General features: G+C 42.9%; 1 protein-coding gene across 9 annotated transcripts in view; it reads right to left on the reverse strand.

Annotated features, from left to right (window-relative positions):
• SVIL (supervillin) overlaps positions 1-25,164 on the reverse strand; it is a 237,994-nt gene that overhangs the window by 62,731 nt on the left and 150,099 nt on the right. For 6 of the 9 annotated variants that reach the window (XM_068562693.1, XM_068562644.1, XM_068562654.1 and 3 more), the window contains 9 exons: positions 23,868-23,925; positions 23,602-23,753; positions 20,048-20,723; positions 7,358-7,438; positions 3,952-4,824; positions 3,420-3,590; positions 2,686-2,720; positions 2,036-2,097; positions 1,639-1,778 (listed from right to left, as the gene is read on the reverse strand). In XM_068562693.1, the coding sequence (XP_068418794.1) occupies positions 1,639-1,778; positions 2,036-2,097; positions 2,686-2,720; positions 3,420-3,590; positions 3,952-4,824; positions 7,358-7,438; positions 20,048-20,723; positions 23,602-23,753; positions 23,868-23,875 (2,198 nt within the window). In that variant the 5' untranslated portion in view covers positions 23,876-23,925. The remainder of the gene's footprint in view (positions 1-1,638; positions 1,779-2,035; positions 2,098-2,685; positions 2,721-3,419; positions 3,591-3,951; positions 4,825-7,357; positions 7,439-20,047; positions 20,724-23,601; positions 23,754-23,867; positions 23,926-25,164) is intronic. The other 3 variants (XM_068562702.1, XM_068562711.1, XM_068562721.1) reach the window with 3 other exon arrangements.

Below are 25,164 nucleotides of genomic sequence, written 5' to 3' on the forward strand. Positions count from 1 at the left end.
AGGTGGATGAAACGCTGTCATATGCAGGCCGACGTGAAGTCCCCAGTGTGACAAGGCAAAATGCCCCACGTTCCCTGGGACAACTCCTTGTTTGTCAAACAAATGACAGGCATTGAAGATCTGAAGATGCACCTCTGCTCTCAGTGCGACATGCAGCTACTTCTGTCCAGTACCTGGCAGGCTGCCCGGGGCTCTTAGCTACAGTGGGACTAGGATGTCTTGTCATTACAGGGTGGGTGGCCACAGAGCAGGAAGCAGGGGTAGGTTCGCTTTAAAAGCAATTGCCAAAGATGGAACATTCATAAGGAGAGAGAAGAAAAGAAGCATTAAGGAAGGTGCAGTTTTCAATTCAGAAACATGAAATCAAAAAATATTGGAACAAAATCCTTTGCTCATTTCTTTGGGAAAATCACAAAAGAACTTGAAAAGCAATTACAAACTTAGGAAATAAGAGACAGAGGTGACCAAGGTCAGCGGAATAAGAATAGGTTTTCAGAGCTTGGAAAAGATTTAGAATATTTAGAATAAGTGTCCCGGTTTAAAAAAAAAAAACTTTAAAGAAAGCTAGTATTAACCAACCACCAGCAAAGCAGTAGGTTATGTCCATGTTTTACAACGTTGTTCTAAGCTATTTTTAAAAAGAGTCAGGGGCCTCATATCATCTATAAGCACATCAAAGTACATTCAGCAAGTCTGACAAGGGGATAATTTTTGCTTATATTTACTGTTTTGCTCCCAGGGGTAGTTGCTTCTTATTTTACAATAGCCGCTCAAATCTTAAAAACAAAAACAAAAAACTGATTTGCTAAGAGTTCCCAATGAATACAAGATGTACTCGTCCACAAATACACAGAGAAGCGAAGGAAGTTAGGGCAGCTGAGTTAACAGCAGGTTCACAGTTGGGCTGTTGATGCCCTCAATGAGATGAACTTCACTTTTTCAGGAAGGGCGTGTATATGTGTGTGTCTGGGGGGAAAACAATTTTAAAAAAACTAGTAGAAGTTTTCACTTTAATGGAAGCAGTAATCCCTGGATGAATTACTTTGGGAGATTCATTCTGAACACATTGGGACAATGCTCAAAACCTACCTCCCACGGTTTGCAAAGTTATCAGACTTCCAATTAATCTTTAAAAATTCGTGATTATTTAAAAACAAATCAAGAGAACCCTTATCTTTTTGAGATACGGACTAAAATATTTATGGCTGAAATGATCCCTGGGGTTTGCCTGAAAATACTGCAGCAGGAAGTGGGATGTGGGCGAGGATACAGGTAGAGCAAGGGGGGCCGGGGGTTGCTGGCTGTAGAGACTGAGTGACACAGACATCGAGGCTCATGATATTACCCCACCTACTCTTCTGTTTTAAATTTTGCAAAGAGATAAAAAAAAAAAACGCACGGGCAAAAAAAAAAAAAAAAATTAAACAAAATTCCTCGTCATGTTCTTCTAGGAGATACAATAGGTAACACATCCCTTTGCAACGGTCAGAGACACCAGAGCAAGGAAAATCCCTGAACACCTACTTCTCTGTGGCTTCTAACTGAACCGTCTTCCGACCGCCTCATTTTAAAAGTCTTTACATCTTTCTTTACAAGAAGACCTTACAGCCAAGGCCCAGAGGCCCCGGGGGCACTTACGTGGCTGCAATGACCACCTCCTCGGTGGTGACGGGCTGGGTGTGGGATCGGTCCTGCAGACGCCGCAGCCTCTGCTCCACGGCTGCATTCCTGGGGCGGCGCTTCGGAACGTTCTTCTCGTCAAATGACTTTTCCATCTCCTAAGAGTGGAAACAGCGTGGATCCTCATCAGCTGGGGGAAAGGGAGCTGGGGCAGCAGAACGTCGCGACTCTGCGCCCCTGCAGGACCTAGAGGAGGGGGCGCCCCGAGAGGCAGCGTCGGCGCCAGCGGTGCACACAGCAGGCACACGGGAGGGGAGGAGCGCGGGTGGGCCCCGGGCCGGCGCAGGCAGCAGGCTGGCCGTGGGGCCGCCCACAGGGGCGACGGCTTCTCCGCCAGCCCTTCGGCACATCTTACCCTGAAGAGCAGCCTCTTCGCGGCAACACTCAGCCTGGCTCGCTCATCGACCTTCTCCTCATCTGCAAAAGGTCACAGGCGAAAACTGGATGTCATTAGAAGATGGAGGGAAAGTCTGTGCAAAGTCTCCCAGGGCTGACCTGGAAATCCTCTGAATACAAGAATTCTGAGATATACTAAAAATGACAATAGGCAGTATTTTCCCCTTGGCGGGGGAGGCTATTCTTCCGCTTCTGAAAAGGTACTCGTTCCCACTGCAATTAACCAAACGGAGCTCCTGTCTGGGCCATAACTTTCTACTATGATATTTGACTTAAGTATAGATATTATGGAATTAAGAAGAGATTTCATGGAAGGCACTTCTCTTCTTTATTGTTAAATAGTAACAAGAAAGCAACAAGACAAATCTGCTTCTTTGATTCAAATCAGTTGTTTTAACATGGTTCACGTCACAGCTCCCTCTCTCTTGGAACTAAGGGAGAGTTCGTGTGAAAATCTCAACTAGGCTTTATTATATTCACAGGAAGAAAACCTGCCAGAAAGAAAGCAGTATGTTCCATCATCTCATTCTTTCCAGAAGCTTTTAAAAAATCTTATTATCTAAACCTAATCTGGGTGAGATGATAAAGAAGAAAAAGACAGATACTTGCCCTCGGCAGCTGGCATTTCTGAATTTGAAGTTGACCTAGGAAAGACATTAGCAAAAAAATAATAACTAACAATTAGCTGGTGGGAGTGGAAGATCCAAGGATCAAATTAAAAGTGAAAATAAAAATGCAATTAAAGTCTCTTAAAGAATATCCTCCTGGTAGCAATTCTAGCTGTGGACACGCGTGGACAGCTATTGCGGACACTGTGGGGTACGTGTGCACACAGCCCGGCTAGGTGTTTCACCTTGTGGACACAAACCAGGACGAGGTACGACTTATTAAAGACGACTGATAATCACCCTTTGGACAAACCCTTTCATTTCTCTGCATTAGCATACGATAAGATTAAAAACTCACAGACAACACGCAGGTAGACATTTATAAACCGAATATAAAATCCCTTAGTTATTTTCACCGTAAAATCTGGTGGACGGTCCATCTGGATTCTAACTTAACAAGGGCATAAAAATTTTAAACCCTTAAATGAATAACGTTTCTCACTTCTTACCATTTGAACGCAACTGAAAACTACGTGGTGATACTGTCGTCATGGTCAACATTCTTTAAAGATACATTTACACGAGCCAAGTTAAATACTCCGTAGAGCTTAGATGGGAGAATTATGGGGTCATCACATCCCACTGAAGTAGTATCAGGACCATCCCTGGGGTAGAAATTCCCATAGGATTTCTTCTAAGTTCCTAGACCAGGGAACTTGACAGACACATGCCTACCTATCTGATTCCTTTCGTTCTGCTGAGGTTATGGGTTGAGTTCTAAATCTCTCAGAAGTCTTTCTACTTTCACCAGGAGAAAAATAGCGTCTTGGTTTCCGGGACCCTCTCTCCCGTTCCACGCTGGTAGGCAAGCCAGCGCCTTCGCTTGACCCCTCGACCCGTGAATGGCTTTTAGAGTCGTGGGGAGAAGGTAGACAGAAGGGAGACGGGGAGACAGAGAGAGGGAAGAAAGCACAGGTTTATGCATCTCGGTGAGTCAAGGCACGAACACCGCCAAATCCCACCGCATGCCTCTACCATGCACGTCGGGAGATGGAACATTCCGAGACCCGACACTCTAGAGCTCCCCGTTAGTAGGCGAAAGCAGACTGGTAGTCGTGGAGCCATGTCCTGGATGGTCTGCCCTGCACACACTTGTGAGCTAAGCTAGTAAGGCTCAAGGCGGGGCACCACACAAGTCGAGAAGTGAATTAAGTCTGCCAAGGACGTGCAAGTGACACATCGGGGGGGGCGCGTGGACATCACCTACAGCTCGGGTCTCTTGCTGGCCCTGGCTGACTGCAGGAACGCACTGCGGAGCTGGGCGACGGAGACCTTCGTGTCCAGCAGGCCCACTTCCGCCTCAGCCTCGGAAGTCTGCGGCTCCGGGTCTCGCCTGGAAGCCGGGGCCTTGGCCTGCGGAGCCGGCAGCTGAGGCGGGCCCGCGTAGTCAGACAGCGAGCGGGTGAGGGCCCTGCGCTTCCTCGCGGCCTCCGCCTCCTTCTTGTGGCCTTGGGACACAGACTCGCTCTGAACATACACGACCATCTCGCTTCGGCCCATCCTCTCCGTGCGCTGCTGAGCTGCAGGTGGGCGGGCCAGGCTTTCTGGTTCCTTCTGAGCTTCCGAGGTGACCGTGCTAGTAGCGGGCTTACCCGAGTCCTGGGTTCCAGAGGGGTCTTCCTGGCTTCTCCCAGGCCCACGATCCTCCAGAGCCAAAAGCGTCTTCCTGCTTTTCTCCAGAGCTTCAGAGAAGAGCGCATCGGCCTCTGCTTTTGATTCACAGATATGGAGAACCGGGGTATCTCTTCTCTCAGCTTCTAGAACCTTCGAGGGGGGGGGCTTTGTGACAGTCTGGGTGGCTGATCCCACCCAGCTGTACTCGGATGCGCTTTCTGGGGTGTCCGAGGCCGCCGGCGTGACGGTGTGACTGGCATCTGCCGGCTGGACGTAGCCGTGGATGGGCCGTCGTGCAGAGCTGGCCGCCTTGCCCGAGACCCTAGCGAAGGCTGAGTTCTCTGACTGAAAGGCCAGGTGATGGCCTGGCGCTGGCTGCTGTCTCCTCTGAGTTAAGGGCTCAGGGGCAAGTTCAGGGCTGCTGCGAGTACTCTCCTCTCTCACCAGTTTTTCTCTAACTTTAACTCTTTAAGAAAGAAAAAGGATTTAAGTGCGGTAACTGCTTAAGGGGAAGAGAGCACACGTGTGCAGATCAGAGATGCCCAGGGAATGGAAAAGCATCTTGGGGGGGGCGGGGGCGGGTGGAGTCAGTGTCAGAAACCCACTATTGTTTGCCAGAGGAAGGCGTCTGAGTTGAGTTTCCAAATGCCAAACTCACCCTTCCTTCTGTAAAGCTAGGAGGGGTCAGATGCTATTCTGGGAGAGGATGGATGCCTTCCGACGAGATGAATACTCAGAAGCCACAGAACGATTCATTACTAGGCACCACGGGTATGCACCAGGGCACGCTGAGGCTGGGCTATGGATTGGTACACGTTCCACATGGACGGGCCCAGTATAAGGACTGGGGCAGGGGCAGTTTCCAGGCATCTACAAGCCTACAGACCGTAGGTAATTTCATTGTCTCCTGCTCGACCTGTTTACCGCTCAAAATTATATTTACATTCAGAAAAGCTTGGTGCTTGCTGGTCTGAGGTCTAAGAAAATTTTATTTGTGGTAGTTTTGCATTTATTGAAGAGCCGTTGTGTGCAGACCTCCGGTATGGATGTTAGACTAATTCCTAATTTCAGTAGTTAGCTCTCCACTCGTTTGCTCTAAGCTTTTTGTGGTACCTTAGCTAAATCCCTTTGCCCTAGCATCTATTCCCTCTTGTAAGTTAAAGCACAAATTATAGGCATTTATGAGATATGTATTGAAAGTGATATTTCTGTGAGTCCCTTCTATTTTTGTGTATGAATATGATTAATAAAAATTGTAGATTCCCACTGAAAAAAAATTTCATTGTCTCCTGTAAATGTCAGAGCATTCGTGATTATTATTATTTTTTATTGAGCTCAAGATATATCAGACGATTACCTCTTTTCAAGCACTCAACAGTCACAAACTTTTTCACGCCATGCAGACTACGTTCAATCACTCAGAAAACGTGTGACCCGTTAAGACACCATGACATCTAGCAATTTGAGCACTAAGAAGAACGTTAGAAAAAAAAGATATTTGCTGAAAGAATTAATGCGCTGAACATTTTCTCCCCTCTGGAATTGCCATTAGGCCCTCAGTTAAAAACTAATCTAAAAAGGGAGGGCTCTGGTTGTTTCTAGAGCTATTTAAACATCTGAGAGCAAAACTGAAATCCATTTCAAAAGCTACCAACCTTTTCTTATGACTGTAGCCAAGAGCTCTGGCTGTGGGGCCCAGGAGACCTCTTTTCAAAGCCTGACTCAGCCAGTTCCAGCTGTATGGTCTCAGGTAACCTACCTGCCCCAGCTGCTTTACCTTTTAAATGGAAATAATGTGATGTCTGCAAAGTACGTGGTTTAGTGCTTAGCGAAGAGTAAATGTCCAATAGTGCAAACTAGTTCTTGTTTTTACTTTTTAAAAAATACCACATAGTGAGGAAGAAGAAACCATTCAGACTGCTTAGGAATGGATTACTTCCTGGGGATAATCTTTAAAAAATAAAGAAATGCTTTTGAAGTGGGAAAAGTGATTTCTTGGGGAATGTAAAACCTTTATTTACTTAAGATTAGTCAGCAAAAATAATTGCTTCTGATATTTATTTTTTGGAAGGGACTATTTCCTTAAATGACAAAGGCACCCTGCTAAATTTGATATAAACGCCTACATGTTTTTCAACATAAGATGCAGGGTATCTATCTATATTTCATTAAAAAAAAATCAAAGACACATAAAAGGCAGTTACTATGAACAATTCAGAGGGGGAAAGAAAGCATTCTGGGTTGTTATTTTTCCCAGAGACTAGCCAGTGCTGGAGGTTTTCATATTTATAAGCTTTGTTAATCAAAAGGCGGCTGAAATGTGGTTCAAGTTCTCCTGCGGAATGTGTCCTTCTCATCAGAGACAATCTGAATGTTGTCCTCGGCCAAGAACAAAGTGACGGTTAGAAACTCAATATATGGGTGTTTTGTCCTCCCAATGACTTACTCATTCTAACTCCTTCTGCCTCTCCCTGCCCCCAACCTTAAAAATGAAACGAGAGGGGGTTTTGTCTGCTTTGAAAACCACATGCCCTAAATGTAGCTGTGCAAATGAACAAATGGTCGAGGGACAGGCAACGTGGAAAGAAGGAGGCTGGATGGGCAGGGCAGGGCAGGGGCAGCTGTTGACAAGATAGGACACTAGTTGGTTAGCCTGACTCAGGGGAGCAGCCCAGAGATGCTGGTTACATCCTCACTACTGCCCCTTCCTGGCAGCACGTGAGTGTGAGAAAGGAGAAAAGCCAGAGGTGTAGCCAAAAGATTTTCCAAAAGAGAAGCTAAGGGAAATACTATTGACATTAGCAGGGATTAGGGCAGTAGAAAGAGAAAAGCAAATGATTGGAAAGTAATTTCCAGCAGCCCCTTTTGAACACATGACTTTCAAAAGCCCTGCCGCCAAAAAGAGGGCAAAGGAGAGTTAGTTTCGGTGATGTGCGGGACATAAGCCAGCTGGACCAGAGATGCAGTCACTAAACACAAGCCGAGAGCTCGGGAGATACCTGGAAGGCCAGTTGATAAGTGAAGGTGTGTCCCCTTCGGAATCTTTCTGGAGAAACCACTCATGTTTGGGTTTCCCGGTACTATTGTGTACAAAAAACAAAACTTCAGGTAATGTCTATGAAAATGTCGACATATACACAGACTTAATTATTATAACTTAAAACTCTCAAGGCTGATTTTTCTTAAGTAAAGAATAATCCTGGCTTTTGAAAATGTCTAAGCACGTTTTGCCATGGGGTTTCTATTCAGTTCATGGAATTTCTAGGACGTTTGGTTCACTACTGAAATCAAGAGATCGAATAAGTATATCTGAAGCCACCAAATAAAGTGTTTTTTGGGTCATTTAAAAGTATCAGGAGTCACACTCTGCCCACAAATACCAGACAATTCTCTTGTAAGAAGTTGGATTAAAAATATCAATTAATTTATCATCTATAATTGTGTTAAGGTACACTGGTAAACAGCGAAATATAAAAATAGTGTCCATGCAAAACAATACATATCAAATAAAGGTAATAAATAAAAAGAAATTCAATAAGTTCGTATCTTTAATTGCTATTCTATATTTTCCTTTTATATTTGTCATTGAACAATGCAGCCAACGTAACAAATACTAATGCAAGTTACCAAATAGTAATGCAAGTCCATCTGATAAATGTTTATTGAGTTCCAACTATGTACAAAGCACTGAGCTGGGCTCTGAGAAGTAGCAAAGGTGAATCAGTGTCATGCCAGCCATTAAAAAACTTACACCGTGCTAGGCAGGATAAAATAGGATTTATACATTCACTCTTCAACGCACAATCAAATATAATGCAAGCCTGAATGTGACAAAGTAATAACGCCAGGCTGAAGATATCTTACCAAAAAATCATAGGCAAGGAAAACCTTGGGGTCATTATGTAAAGCAAGACACAGGAGGAATAGTCAAACCACTGACCTGTACCCTCTTACAATGTAAAAAGAAAGCATGGAAATTCTACATGCTAGTTAAAATGTTTACCAGCTCAAAACCTTACCAACCTACCTGTAAGAGTCCTTCAAGACCAGGCTGGAAACACATTTCAGATCAAAGTAATTTCCAAAAGAATAGAGTAGTAATTAAAATAGAATTCTCTTAGTTTTCTAAAATCATTTTAATTTGGGTTTTGGTTTGAGCTCACAGGCAAGAACCTGTCGATCATCACTACCGTGCATTTTGCTGCGACCGCTGAAATCTGTCACAATTAGGTGTGGACGTCTGTTCCCCAGTCTTGCTACACCCAAAGCAATTACCCCTCCACCCCACCCCGTCTCCAGTATTGTAGCCATTTAGCCCGTGGTAAATAAAAAAAGTCAGATGTATGGGAAGCCATCTTATTTCCAACAATAAAGGGTCTAATTTCTCGACATTTATTTGAACATAGGAATAGTTTGGCATATCCTCTGTGGCCCGGAAAGGAGGCAACTGATGTTGGCTCAGGATACAGAGGAAGAAGACAGAGCGATGGATGCCTGCTTTGGAAAATCATCAGTTAGTAACTCATACGACTACATCCCAGAGTCATTTTAAGGCTCAAATGCTTTTTGTACGATAGAATGCTTTGCAAACTGTGACATACGCTATACAACTCTCTGAATATAACCTTCATTAATCAGAATAAACCTTGGTCAGTATTGCCCTAAAACATTATCAGGCCACTTATGAGACCACTAAGTTCTCAGGATGTAACGTACGACGTGGTAAATATAATTAAAACTGCCGTATTTTATATATGAAAGTTGTTAAGAGTAAACCCTAATGTGCTCCATGCACACACGAAGGAAGAATAATAGCAGGTGAGTGTTTTAAAGTATGAAAAACAAAAAAAAGAGATCACATCTGGAGAGTGGCAACGAAGCCATGGGTTCTTTTCTCTCTGTTGTTTACATCTCGCGTGGATGCTGTTATTGTGTGTCTCTTAACGTTATGCTTAACTATTTTTTAATAATTAACGCTCGGTTAAAAAGCTAACAGTGGGAAGGATTAGTGTCATACAAACATAATGAGTTGAATATATGACACTACCAGCCTATGTATGAGAGCTAAGTGAGGTCCTTACAAAGTCAAGGATCGATGTAGGTGGACAGAGGCACAGCGGTGACGAAACTTCTTCTCTCTGGACGGGGGTAATGCTTACACATTTCCCCAGTTCACCAGCCTGTGTCCTTAAAATACTACGTGCAGTTTGATGTAAATTATACCTCAGTTTAAAAATATATCACTGTTGGGACATGGAGAACAGACTTGTGCGTTGCCAAGGCGGGGTGGCGAGGAAGGAGTGGGAGTGTGGGGTGGGCAGGGGCAAACTATTACATATAGGATGGATCAACAACAAGGTCCTACTGTACAGCACAGGGAACTGTATTCAATATCCTGTGATAAACCATCATGGAAAAGAGGATGAAAAAGAATGTATATATACGTGTAACTGAATCCCTTTGCTATACAGCAGAAATTAACACAACACTGTAAATCAACTCTACCTCAAAAATTTTTTAAAAAATATCTCACTGTCAGATTATGGAGTGAAGCTTTCTTGAGTAATCAAAAGGTAGAAATAGAGTCTTCTTGGCGCAGAAGCAAGATAAACATGTGAGATAACCAATTTCTTCCAGGCTCCCTCGGGGCTAATCTCAGTGCTAAACGCCAAATGCTGCAATCTCGGCCAAGAAAGGGTGAAAGGACAGAGGGCTGGAGGGAAGGGTTGAGTCTGCGGCAGGGGCTGGAGTGGCCTTCTGAGGGGGATATCAAGTTTCCTGTTCCCAGATCCATTTGGGTTTCCACATCTCCTGCTTGGCTTCTAATGAAGTAACCAAGCAAAGTAATGCAGGGATTCAACTAGCCTTGGTCAGAGACCAGCCTAGAATCAGCCTTTCAGGGCTGGAGACCGCGTTAACAAGGCCCCCAACGCAGCCAGCGGCTCTTTGGCTCACGTATCACGATCCCCACTCACAGCTGAACGGTATCTATGTGGACTCAAGACCACATACAAGGACTCTACGCCCAGACAAAGTGGAAAGAGCCTGGTAGTACAAGCTCTATACTCCAAGTGTACTCTGCTGATTGGGGTCACTGGTCCACAGTTAGATGAAAGGCTTGGACCAGAATGTAAATGACCATCCCTGAGTCCGCCGTGCAGTTCAGTGACATCTTCTTCCCAGCACAACTTTCTTGAGGAAGGAAATGACCCAAGACTTACATTCCTTGCAAGTCCCTTATATGTTGTGGGCTGATAAACCACTTGCAGACTGGCTATTTCAGGTGGCACTGCTATTGTCTCTTGACACTTTATGAAGACATGGAAAACAGCAGAACGTTCATTCAGAAATGACTGATGGAGCCCCTTGGTATGTGTTAGATGCTGGGAAGGAGATAGGAAAGTGACTGAGACATGATATCTACCCTTCCTGTAAGGCTTCTGCTAAAGCAATGCTATCACTGAGATCATCCTTACCAATCTTACAGATTGGCTTAATACCAGATTCAAGGCGCCATGTTTGGGGGAATCCTGACAAAATCGTGAACATCCTTTTCTGGGTGTGTCAGCTTTGTTGTAGGATGTTGGGCATTTAAATGTCCCTCTTCCTGAGACATGAGGTGCAGTTGAAGCTGCATTTGTGAGACACCTCATTTGGTTCCTGAGCTCTTTCTCTCCTTTCCCCCTTTTGGCAGAATCACCATCAACCAGAAGCCAGACTGGTAACACTAGGGCTCCCTGTACCAATTCAAGCTTCAGCTTTATAACCGCGCTGGGAAAAGGACAATCTGATAATGAGAAGAACAGACTGCTTTGGGAATCTAAGCACCAGAGAATGTGTAAGAGACTCCCAAAATGACTCTGGTTTCTACTAAGACAGAGAGAAGGTTACACAAACTTGGAGAGGTCAAGAAAGCAGGCAGATGGGAAGGTGGACTCTCTGAACGTGCTCTCATTGGTTGACAGCCCGAGGAGAATGAGATCCCCAGATGTGATCTGAGCACTGCAGAGCACAAGTGGACCAGGGCTACCAGTGCTATTGACAGTTCATATTCATTAATGTCCCCTAAGATTGGACTAGCCATTTTGGCAGTCACATAAAGAACGTACTGTCAACTAAAACTTCTAGGTCTGTTTCCCATGAACCGCTATTAAATCAGGTTTCCCCAATCCTGAACTTGTGCGCTGATTTTTTTCCCCCTTCTAAATACAGGACTTTCTTAAATTTCATCTTGCTAGTTTCCAGCCATCGTTCCAGGTACATGTGCTCTCCTGCCTCCATGCTCCTGTTCTCTCTTCCTTCTCTCTCTCCCACCCTCCCTCTAATCTCTTCTCTCTCCATCCCTCCCTCTCCCTTCTCTCTCTTTTTTTCTATCAGCAAATTTATCCACACAGTCCCTCCTCCAGAAATCTGACCACCCTATCGTTGGCATCTCCCAGATCATCTAATGAAATGCCAAACAGGACCAAGTTAAGGACAAAGCCCAACTTGGAACCAGAGACTTCATCACCTCATGCCTGGGTAACTGCGACCACCTCTTTAGTGACCCCCCTGATTGGAATCAATTCTCCTTCAGACCAATCCCCCACACTCCTCCAGAGCTATCTTTCTAAAGTACATCATCAAGCATACTTGTTTTAAAATCCTTCAGACACTTCCCGCTGTACTGTCCACAAGGAGAAGGCCAAGTGCCTTGTCGTAAGATGTTCCATGGCTGGTCCCCACCTGGCTCTCCTGCTTCATCCCGTCCCCCTCCTTCTAGGTCACCTGAAGCAGCCTCCCCTTCACGTCTAGCAAACTCACCACATCCTTAAGGACTTGGTTCAACTATGACCGCTTCTCCAAGGGAGAAGGTTGAATACCTCATCTTGGTATTCCCATGGCACCCAACCTTGACCTCTATAACCTTACCTACCTCACTGTGTTGTAGTTATCTCCCACACTTAAAAAAAAAAAATGACATGCCCACCCAGGAGCACAGTGCCTGGCACAAGACAGTTTTCTTAAACTACTTCAGAGCTGAAATTAACCCATAAATCAAGACCTCTGAGGTCTGGGTGGATGGACAGATATCTACTGAGTTTGAGTCCCCCCAGACTATATGTTTTCATTTTGTTTATGAGGATGAGGCTTTTAAATACCTTATGTAAATCCACATAAATGGTTTCTATAATATCCCTGATCTTCTTTCCTAAAGTTTCTAACCTTCAAAGGGCAAAAACAGCAAACCCTCTTTTCCACTATGATGGAAAATAGAACTGACATTAATAACAAGAGCAGCGTGTCATGGAAAGAACTCTGATGGATTCGGAGACCTTGAATGACCGGATCATGGACTCAGCTATACGGTCTTAATCCAGTTCCTTAAGTTCTTTAATCTTCAGGGTTTTTTTCATGTATAAAATAGATTTTTAAACTAAATAATCTCCCGGGTTACTTCCGGTTCTAAGAGTTTAAAATTCTTTAACATAGAATATCTATTTTGTGGGGTCCTGGGGTGAGCCAGCTCTCCATAGGGCAGAGGTTACCTCTCGGGAGAGGGCTATAGGGTTACTGTGGATGAGATGGTGACCTTGAGTGCAACAGAACTTTTTAATGATGTGGCAACTGTCTGGCAGAGAATTGTATCACCAAGAAATAAGAATTCACCCAAAGTTGTCAAAGACAGGAGTTGCTCTGGGTTTGTATCCCTAAGTATGCAATATGATGACATGCTCTAACTCCCAATAACCCCTAAGAGTTAACAGAAGAAAAAGTGCTTCCTGCCACCAAAATGAAGTCAAATCCAGCACAGTAAAATTAGTTTCACCCTGTGGGTGTCCAGCTCTAATTATATAACAGCTCCTAATTATAAAACATGATTCAGCTTAGGAAGAACAGTTATTAACTTCGGCATCTCATTAAAATTAAAAGTTTATTTGCTGAAAGTTGTTTGTTTGGAAAAACTGCTAATGATTTCTTTGTATTCATTAGCAGTGAATATGTATGCTAATATTCATGAATATTATGAATGTGCAAAGGCACAAGCACACGGGCAAAACTTTACATTCTAAAATCTGGCAGACTTTTGCGTTTTTAGGACATACCAGCTAGTATTTGGGGTGACCCAGTCTTATTTCTTTCAGTGGACAGAAATGGATACTTGCCAGTGAAAACAGAATAAAATGGAAAAAAATGGCAATGAGCTAACCATAAAAATAGTCCAAAGCTAGAAGAACAGGGCAAGGATGGATGTTTGGGGATACAGGGACTGAAAGGTGAGCGCGGTCCTGTGCTGATACAGAAACAGACACGTGAGAAGCACCCAGCGGTCTCTCTAGAGAGCAGATCCTCGGAGATCTCTGTTCTATGACATTCTGCCCCGACGCAGAGTCTTTGTTAGGAACCTTCCTGCCCTGGGAGAGACAGGAGCTGACCCAGGAACACAGATGGTCCAGAGGCAGCTGCCTTCCTCAGCATCTCTCTAATTAACCAAAACAATGAGCTTCAGGCTCTGGAGATGGTTTTTAGACGCAAACCTCTCACTGGGAGATGCCCAAACAATCAGAAATAAAGGATAAAAAACTCTAATTCAAAAAGATACGTGCACCCCTAAAAGAATGAAATAATGCCATTTGCAGCAACGTGGATGGTCCGAGAAATTATCATACTAAGTGAAGTAAGTCAGAAAGAGAAAGACAAATTATCATATGACATCACTTATATGTGGAATCTAAAATATGACACAAATGAACATATCTACAAAACAGAAATTGACCTACAGACATAGAGATCAGACTTGTGGTTGCCAAAGGGGAGGTGGGGAGGGAGAGGGACGGACTGGAATTTGGAATGAGCAGATGCAAACTATTATGTATATGATGGATAAACAATAAGGTCCTACTGTACAGCACAGGGAACTGTTTTCAATATCCTGTGATAAACCACAATGGAAAGAATATGCAAAAGAATATATACATATATAACTGGATAACTGAATATATGTATATGTATAACTGAATATATGTATAACTGAATGTATAACTTTCCTGTATAGCAGAAATTAACACAACTTTGTAAATCAACTAAACGTCAATAAAATTAAAAACAAAAGAAAACAAAACAAAATAAAAGTTTTTTGAATTAAAAAGAAAGAAAGAAAGAAAGAAAGACTGCAGCATAATCTCCCTTCCTTCCTAGTTGGCCAGAGTCTGCGTGTCACAGTGTTGCAGAAACAGATCATTCTGGAGGATACCCTGGTCTATCTTCCTGGCCAATGCTCCAGTGCCAGGGAAGCCCAGTCTAAACCATCAATCACCAATGGCAGCTGCCCCCGGTCAAATGTCAGCATCAGCTCTGCATGAAACCCCCATCATCATCTTCTGGCCACAAATGATACAGTTTGCTACGTGCGAGAAGGTGTGATGGGGATCCCAGTAGAGTAATAAACAAACAAACAAACAAACAAACAAACAAAAACAAGGGTTTTCCAGAGCAGGTCACCACTAGGAAATTAGGTGTGATTCTCTTCTTTCCAGTCATGTAGGGAAGTACAGACGCTCAGGAGAACAGCAGCCGTGGGACTCGGGGTAGTGAATGAGTCCCTTCACGCACAGAAGTAACCGAGATGGTACATCTTATTGCTTTTAATAGTAAGAGATACACCAAGGAGCAAATTCAACAAGAGCTTTGAATTTAGGATTTCTAATGGAGCTCAGATTTTTAAAATTTTGAATAATAATTCATAGGCCCCCGATCCCTTTGAATTTTATTCTAAAATTCACAGTGGCTGAAGTAACAAAGAATGGTTCATATCAGTAACACCACCTCTTCAGAAAACATAGTTCCTGAAATCCCAGACTTACAGGATTTGGCAGGATTTGGGGAATGGCGGTTGGGAGGTGTTTTATGCTCTATTACTGATATAATATAGCATATATATATATATATATATATATATATATATATATATATATATACAGACACACCTATATATGATGTGGTATATATATATACTGCTCTGTTACTACGTACATTCTTAGTTCGCTACAGAACAGTGTTTTCACCTGACTTCCTGGGAAACTAACAGGATTTCTGAACTGAAGACCCTGTGACTAACATACATACACATACCTACATTAAGGTACACACGTACACATACATATGCTCTTTATCATATAAACTGAACATTAAATAATTCTAAAATAAACTTACTACTCAGCTAAATATTGCCCTAGAGATTGTTACTGAGCTTATAATGCTTAAAATCAGTATAGTACAGTGTGAGAACTAATGATTATTCTGTGTGTACATATATTTCTGCGTTAGCATATACGAGAATATACAAAAGCTATGCATTCGATATCTGGCTCACATTTGAAATTTAGGACACCACGGGCAGTCTTTTGGTGTTATAATTCATGAGTGATGTATTCCTATTTAATTAATGAAACACAAAGAGCCCCTTTCTTGTGAGCACAAAATGAAATGATGGAATGGGAGTGACTTAATTCAGAGATGAATAGTTCCAAACCCTGGCAGAGCTAGGTGATGAGAGAGTAAAATACAGCAGGGAGAAAAATATTCCATTTCAGTGATAGGACAAATCCATGATTAAGTATGGTATTCAATTGTTTTGTTATTTGCAGATAATTTTTTTTGGTCATTCCTTAATCTTCTAAACTTCTGTCACATATTTCCAGGTCAGACACCATCTTATTTTCACTCATGGTTACTGGGTCGCCGAGGGTTCTTTGGTTACTGTTTTAGTTCACAAAGTATTTTTTGTCTTTCTTCTCCCCATGTGGAAGTGGGACAACAATGACCTTCTGACACCTGAATTTCCTGGCTCTAGAGAAAGGACAACTAGCGGAATGTTAATCCATTTAAATCCATCTTTAAAAGGTGAATAAATAGAATCATTGTCAAATAAATCCCAATGCTATTTTAACATCATACCTGTCACACATTATTTTCCATCCTTTTTTAATGTAAATACATCTGAGGTATTTTCCTTATATGTATGAAACGATTTGTGTTTCTTTGCCTGTAAGTCATAGAATGGTATGCCTTGAGTGGCTTCAAAAAAAATAAGGCACGTGCTTCCTTGTGAACTCCTTTATAATTTCTCAATACTTTTAAGCCTTTCTTCCATGAAAGTAAGGCGCTGTCAGGCTAAAGCTTATGAAAATTTCCAGGTAACATGCCTCTTCAAATAATCTAGAAGGAAATGGGCTCTTAAGATTTTAAGTGATATATATTTTTGAATATTGAGATTTTAACTCACAGAGAACTATTAAGAATCCTGTCATTTTACCTGCAATACTCAACATGGTTTTAATTATTACTACAACTGCTTCCAAATCTCATCTACTATATGTGATCTAGACGGTTAACCTAGACACCATGATAATAAACAGTTTTCATGATATGGCAATCAGAAATTAGATTCCTCATTATTTTTTTAACCCATGTAACCAAACTGCGATGTTAAGTTTGTCTGTCCTGCTCACACAGCCCATGAAGAGTTTGCTTTGATAGAGGGTAACTAAACCCAAAACACTGTTTCTACTACGAAAAGCAAATTTCCCAAACAACAGACTTACCTTTCGAAGTACAAGACAATAGGTCCCTAAATTTCAAGCAGTTAAGTTCAAAGGCTGAACAAAGGCCCTCAAAATACAATCAGGATTCATACTATTGAATTCTCTTAGAAACTAATATCCCTAAATATTCTAGTATAGATGATCAAGCAAGTGGTGACAGGTCTTGAGGTCAATATACTTCAATAACTAAAATAAGCTGCTTTAGATATATAACTGCCATATGAAGCCGACCATATTTACTGCCCTGTTCCAATGTGGAATAAACAGTAGTATTTTCCAACATCCTTTTTTTTTCCAGAATAAATTTGCCTTATCTTGGGTTCTCATCCTTCCTCAATTCACCTGCAAAGCTAGTGCTTGTTTGAACTGAAAAAATACACGTCGGAGTCTGTCTAGACAATTACGCCAAACCGTTATGCAGGATGTTTAAGTAGATTGCATTTTAATTAGTCATCACACTTATTAGATTTAAATATCTAAACTGAACTTAAATTTAAATTTAGATATTTAAATTGAGAAAGAAACACATATCCTCTCTGGCATCTGACTTTTTGATTTTATTCCTTTTCTGATTTTCCATAGGTTGACCCTATGACACAGCGATTTCTCCTACTGGCTGATCTTTTCAATGAGGTGCTCGTATACACAGCTGTTTTCTTAGCGTGCCAATATACTTACAAAACATATGTTACAGTTATATTCAGCGTATATTACAGTCACACTTCATACCCTAAACTGAGACCCAGTGGAAATTGGTTAGTGGTGTCCTTCTGCTTTGTGACTTTAAATGACTGCAACAAAAACAATCGCCCCAAAGTCTTGGGTAAGATCACAGAAAAACAAAGAAAAAGACAGTTGTTAAAGGCGAACGAGAAACACAGTAAGAAGAAAGGTCATGAGGAGGACCTTCAAGATGGCGGAGGAGTAAGACGTGGCGATCACCTTCCTCCCCACAAATACATCAAAAATGCATCTACATGTGGAACAACTCCTACAGAACACCTACTGAACGCTGGCAGAAGACCTCACACTTCCCAAAAGGCAAGAAACTCCCCATGTACCTGGCCGTGTGGCTGATAGGGTCTTGGTGCTCCGGCCGGGTGTCAGGCCTGAGCCTCTGAGGTAGGAGAGCCGAGTTCAGGACACTGGATCACCAGAGACCTCCCAGCCCCACGTAATATCAATCGGCGAGAGCTCTCCTAGAGATCTCTGTCTCAACGCTAAGACCCAGCTCCACTCAATGACCAGCAAGCTCCAGCGCTGGACACCCCATGCCAAACAGCTAGCAAGACAGGAACACAACCCGACCCATTAGCAGAGAGGCTGCCTAAACTCATACTAAGTTCAGAGACACCCCAAAACACAACACCGGACGTGGTCCTGCCCACCATAAAGACAAGAGCCAGCCTCATCCACCAGAACACAGGCACCAGTCCCCTCTACCAGGAAGCCTACACAACCCACTGAATCAACCTTACCCACTGGGGGCAGACACCAAAAACAACGGGAACTACGAACCTGCAGCCTGCGGAAAGGAGACCCCAAATACAGTAAGTTAAGCAAAATGAGAAGACAGAGAAATACAGAGCAGATGAAGGAGCAAAGTAAAAACCCACCAGACCAAACAAATGAAGAGGAAATAGGCAGTCTACCTGAAAAAGAATTCAGAGTAATGATAGTAAAGATGATCCAAAATCTTGGAAATAGAATGAAGAAAATACAAGAAACGTTAAACAAGAACCTAGAAGAACTAAAGAGCAAACAAACATTGACGAACAACACAAAACATGAAATTAAAAATTCTCTAGAAGGAATCAATAGCAGAATAACTGAGGCAGAAGAACAGATAAGTGACCTGGAAGACAAAATAGTGGAAATAACTACCACAGAGCAGAATAAAGAAAAAATAATGAAAAGAATTGAGGACAGTCTCAGAGACCTCTGGGACAACATTAAACGCACCAACATTCGAATTATAGGGGTCCCAGAAGAAGAGAAAAAGAAAGGGACTGAAAAATATTTGAAGAGATTATAGTTGAAAACTTCCCTAATATGGGAGAGGAAATAGTCAATCAAGGCCAGGAAGTGCAGAGAGTCCCATACAGGATAAATCCAAGGAGAAACAGGCCAAGACACATATTAATCAAACTATCAAAAATTAAATACAAAGAAAACATATTAAAAACAGCAAGGGAAAAGCAACAAATAACATATACGGGAATCCCCATAAGGTTAACAGCTGATCTTTCAGCAGAAACTCTGCAAGCCAGAAGGGAGTGGCAGGACATATTTAAAGTGATGAAGGGGAAAAACCTACAACCAAGATTACTCTACCCAGCAAGGATCTCATTCAGATTTGACGGAGAAATTAAAACTTTTACAGACAAGCAAAAGCTAAGAGAATTCAGCACCACCAAACCAGCTTTACAACAAATGCCAAAGGAACTTCTCTAGGCAGGAAACACAAGAGAAGGAAAAGACCTACAATAACAAACCCAAAACAGTTAAGAAAGTGATAATAGGAACATACGACGTAGAGAATGGACTTGAGGACACGGGGAGTGGGAAGGGTAAGCTGGGACGAAGTGAGAGAGTGGCATGGACATATATACACTACCAAACGTAAAACAGATAGCTAGTGGGAAGCAGCCGCATAGCACAGGGAGATCAGCTCAGTGCTTTGTGACCACCTAGAGGGGTGGGATAGGGAGGGTGGGAGGGAGACGCAAGAGGGAAGGGATATGGGGATGTATGTAAACATATAGCTGATTCACTTTATTATACAGCAGCAACTAACACAACAATATAAAGCAATTATACTCCAATAAAGATGTTAAAAAAAAAAAAAAGGGTCCTGAAAGTGTGCCCCCATGACACCTGTTCAATTTATCCTTTTAAAAAAGAACATACCAAGAATTAAATAAATAAAAAAGACCAGGAAGCTTTCTGCTTCGGTAGAACCTGTGCTGAGACTGCGGAAATTAAAAAACCATAAATCGCATTATTTGTGCGGTGAGCCCAGCCTTCCGCAGAGCGCTGAGGGACCCCAGATCCCAGACACAGCAGTGGCAGAGGGGACGCGGGTGTCCGCGGGTCAGCGCTTACCTGGCTCGAGCCTCGGCGGGGAGCGGCAGGTCACCTGTGGAGTGGCTCGGAGAGGCCGGCTGCCCAGGTGACGGGCCGGGCAGGCTGTGCATTGGCTTTGGGGACCTTGGCACTTCACCGAGGGCGCAGTCTCGCCCGGAGAACGGGAAGGATGAGGAGCCATCCCCCGCGGGGGGCAGGTCTTGGGCTGGCCCCGTGGCACTGGGCTCTTGACCTCGTCTTTGGTTTTCTACGTTGAGCAGCACCTCTGCGTCGGAAACACCATCGCGCCGGTGGAGGGCGTGGTCCTTGGACTCAGCCATGCAGCTCCTGAGCCCCGGGACCTCGGTCCTGGAGTAGGAAGCGCCCGGATCTTTGCTGGACTCGGCAGATCGGTCACTTTTTCCTCCCCTTTTCTCAGCAGTCTCAGGGTCCTTCCTGGACTTGGTGTATCGAGATGGAGATTCGGCGTCGGCTTCTGGGTCCAGGGTGAGCCCATACTTTTCTGCCAGCTGCCGTCTCCTCTCTGCTTTGTACCTGGCGATCCTTTCGGCTTTGGACTCTAGGCTCTGGGTGTCCATGATGCTGGAACCGTAGGGGGAGTCACCATGGATGCCCGAGGATTCTGTGCAGTGTTTGGATCGAGTCTGCTTTTCTAAGGAAGAATCCGAAGTTTCTTCCTCTTCATTTGATCGGCCTACAAGGAGATCACACACACAGAGTTCAAGCAAATAATAAAATGTGGTTATTCTACTCTGTTCTGTACACAATACGCTCCGAGCGCCCAGGCTGTGAAGGTCCAAGTTCTCACTTACGTGTAGCTGCCTAAAATGATTTACCTGGGATGCTGAAGAAGTTTGAGGTCTGCAGTGAAATACATAAAGGCTGTGATGTTCTGTGGGCTGCATGAGCTGTGTCAAGCACGGCCTCAGCTAAAGCTCAGTCCCGACAGGCCTCACTCTAGTTCAGGGCCTATTTCCCCTTATTTATTTACTTTTCTGCTTTTGAGTTTAATATTTCATGTGTGAGGCCAGAGGATGAGTTCAGACTCCTCTAGAAAAGATAACAGATATTTGAACTGCTGTTATTTGACGAGTGATGGATAGTGGTTTCGTGGGAAACCACACAGGATCTGATAGTAACCATAACAATAATGGCCCATGTCAACATCCGCCAGGTGTGGTTGTGTTTTTCGTTTTCTTTTTCTTTTTTTTAACAGAAGTGGCTTTTTCCAATTATACTCTGCATGCTTGATGTGGAAAAGGTCTACAGTGAAAACATAGGAAGGTTCACCTCCAAATCACCAATGATCACTAACATATAATAATCAGTAATAAATAAATAGATAATTTGCTAAACTTTTCTATATACTCTTTCTAGTCTTTTATATAAGTGATTTCTTCTTTTTTCTCTATATAAAATAACTCATATTTTATGTAACCTTAATGTCCTACATAAAACATTTTTCTAAGTTTGGAAATCTTATTTTGAAGACATCATTTTATTGTAAGGCTTCATAATATTTTACACTATAGGCATTCCAGAATCAATTTAACCATTCTCATATTTCTGGGCACTTAAGTTGACTCTAACTTTTAATCCATCTTATTTTCTGATTACTATTACAAAAGATAGTTGCATAAAAGTGGAATTGCTTTATCAGTAGGTACATCATTTAAAGACACGTGCTAGACTGTCAAATTAATTTCTGTAAAGCCTGAATCGATTTACACTGCAATCTGCAATGTATGCTCTCACTAACACCGAGTGCTAATTTTAAAAATCGCCTTTGAGAATATGAAAAAGAATGTATACATATGTATAACTGAATCACTTTGCTGTACAGCAGAAATTAACACAACATTGTAAATCAACTATACTTCAATAAAAATTTTAGGAAAGAAAGCACATATGTAATATATAAAAACTACACATGAGACTATCAAATAATCACATAATAATTTATTACCTATCTGTATCTGTTGTACTTCATCTTTATATCTCTTTTTTGGATTTATATAAATAGTTCCACATTTTTAAAAATGTTTATCATGATGTCATGTTTCTCCAAAAAAATTTTTTTTTAATTAAATTAAAAATTGCCTTTGATTACTAGAAAAAGAGGATGCATGCATTTTTCAATTATTTAGTAGCCATTTGTATCATTATCTTTTTCTTCTCTGGAATATCTGGTCAAGCTTATTGCTCCATATTCTTTTGAGTCATAGTGTCATTTTTATTGGTTTGTGTAAAATTTTACAGGAATATGAGCTCTTTATCTTCTTCATGGATATTTTCAAACTTCCTTTATTTTTTGTGAAGTCAAAGATTTTCTTTGAAGCACAGATGTTAATTATTATGTAGTCAAGTCAATTGACCTGGTCATGGTGATTTCTACAGCTGTTTCAGTGTTTTGAAAGTCCTTTTCCATTCAGCTGGAACTAAATATTCACCTTTGTTTTCCTGTTTTTAATTATTCTCTTAAAATTAATCATGTGATTAATTGGACCTTATTTCTGTGTTGGGTAGGAAGTGAGGAGGGGACATAGTCCCTCCCCACTGCTATCCCATGTTTCCCGTTACCGGTTTATTAAATAATTCTTCCTTTTCTTACTAACGTGATGCTTCAGCGATCATATAATACATGGATTAACATTTTATATACACTAGGGTTTATTTCTGGCCATATATCTTGGTACTCTGTCTATTCTTGCTTCTTCACGTATGTAAAAAAGAATCTTAGTTCTCTAGTTTTCTGACCACAGAAAATCAGAAACTGTATAGACAGGCAAACTTATCACATCGTGAAGGGAGACCAGCATCTCTCTCTGAGGAAGGAAGCAGAAAACCCTGGATATAAGAGCAGCAGCACAGAGCCGCAGAGCCAGGGACGGGGAGGGCAGGAAGGGCAGCCCCGCGTGCGTCACCCTCTCCTAGGGTCACGCGGACTATCTGATGCTACACCAACGTCTGGGTAGCCAAGGAAAACCTAAGTCATGTTTGACATGCTGTTTAATATGAAATAAATACACAATGCATTTAAAATTGCACCTATTAAAATAATTTAAATAGGATGTTTGCTGCATAAACACATAGAGTAAGAGCCCCAGGCATTCGAGGTCCGGCTTTGCTCTTCCACGCTCCCTGCCAAGAGCAACGCTGTCCTGTGCTGGGCATCTGGGCATTCTATTTAAACCTATTGTAAGAGATGCCTGTCTTACTCAGCCCTTTCCCAAACAAACCTGAGGGTCCCTGACAGCTGGGGCTCTGAGGGGATGGAGAGAGAGAGAGACAGTTCCTGCCCTGGGATGGTCTGGGGCGGGGGGTGGAGGTGTGGGAGACAAATGACTGGTCATCAATTACCCAACTGGGGGTTCATTTCTCACTGCTGTGACACTGGAGGACCACAACTGGGAGGCGTGGGAGAGCTGACAAAGGTGTTGCTGCTGGTTTGAACAAACACATAGATTTAATACACATTACATCTATACACAATTCACTCTCTTGGAATATCTCATTTTCCAGGAGTGCTGGATAGAAAAGCCTGATGACGGGCCACCGGGCCACAAGCTCACCGATGTGAGGGCTGGCTGGGTCTGTGGCGCGCGTGTATCTGGGCAGGTCCTCCTCCAGCAGGTGATGACTCACTAAGCCCGTGCAGCTCTGCAAGAGGATGGGCTGCGTGTCAGTTTCAATTCCTTCTAGGCGCCTGGCAATTCTTTCTTTTCTGTGCAAGACACCAACAAAGGCGTGGTGAGCCACGGACATCAGTTCTCAGGCAACACTGGACACTGCTTTGCAAACTCTTCTACTTCCTAATTATGTACAACGAACACCTTACCTTTTCATGTCTGAAGATTCTTTCCTCTTTGGTTCAAAGATTTTTCTTAATTCTGCAACTAAAATAAGACAAAAAAGAAGAAAAAGATAGTCCAGTATTTAGTCGTCATGCATTCATTTTGTTCATTCATTCATTCATGCAACATCTATTTATGGAACTCATATTTCTGTTCATGGCTCCCATGCAACAGTGATACACAAAACGGACACAGTTCCTGCAGACTGTCTTATAATAGGGGGAGGCAGATGCCCAATGAGTACGTGTACACACACACACACGCACGCACACACACGTCACAGGCTGGTCTAAGAAGTAAAACCATGGAGTAATAGGAGTGAGTTCTATTTCATCCAGGGGAGCCAGAGGAGGCCTAACCCGTTAATCTCTCTCTCTAGCCAGCAGAAATCTCACTATCTGTTTTTTAGTTTTATCAGGTTTAACACAGTATTTCAAGCTTTCCATCATGCAAAACTGCAAACGTGTACAAAAGGAGAGACTAAAGTACTCTGAACCCCCATGTGCAATCAGCAAGCTCCACCAGTCAGGAGCTCACACCACTCCTATGTCACCCATCACCGACCTGTAAAGGTCTGTAACTACCTGGTGGGGTTTCTAACGGTGCGTGACGTAGCACACCTCGATCAACTGCAGTTTAGATTAACCCAGTTCCTAGGCCTCCCCGTACAGGCTTTTCCTGGAAGGAAACGTTAACATTTGCTTCCTGGCTGTAACTCAGGTGGACGATGGAAAAGGTAACGACCCCTACTCTTCCGGCAACGCCGGACGGTCAGACGAGCGCTCTGCTGATGCTGTGAGGGCCTCCCGTGACACTGGCCACAGGGATATTGCACGGAGAGGCCAAACAATGGTTCCTCTGGAGAAATGGCCAAACTTGGCAGAGAATCAAGGTCTCTCTCCTCGTCTCCTCCTCAGTCACGTGAATTCATAAGGGCTCATCTGAGCAGCTCCCACTGAGGTCCTAGGAACAGAGAGCTAGCTGTGACAGCCCTGGGGCCCACGAAACATTTGCAAGGCTGAGTCAAAGCAGAAACTCACAGGATAGGGTATGAATGCATGGAATTTAATTTTCAGCTGCTTCAATTTCCATCGGATTTTTTTAAGTGGTTATTTTTATTTTTGGCTCTGCCGTGCGGCTTGTGGGATCTTAGTTCCCCGACCAGGGACTGAACCCGATCCACGGCAGTGAGAGCGCTGAGTCCTAACCACTGGACCGCCAGGGAAGTCCCTAAGTGGTTATTTTTGGTAGTGAGTCAAAACCACACATGTGCGTGCACAC

The sequence above is a fragment of the Eschrichtius robustus genome, chromosome 1 (assembly GCF_028021215.1).
Source record: "Eschrichtius robustus isolate mEscRob2 chromosome 1, mEscRob2.pri, whole genome shotgun sequence".
Taxonomy (NCBI): domain Eukaryota; kingdom Metazoa; phylum Chordata; class Mammalia; order Artiodactyla; family Eschrichtiidae; genus Eschrichtius; species Eschrichtius robustus.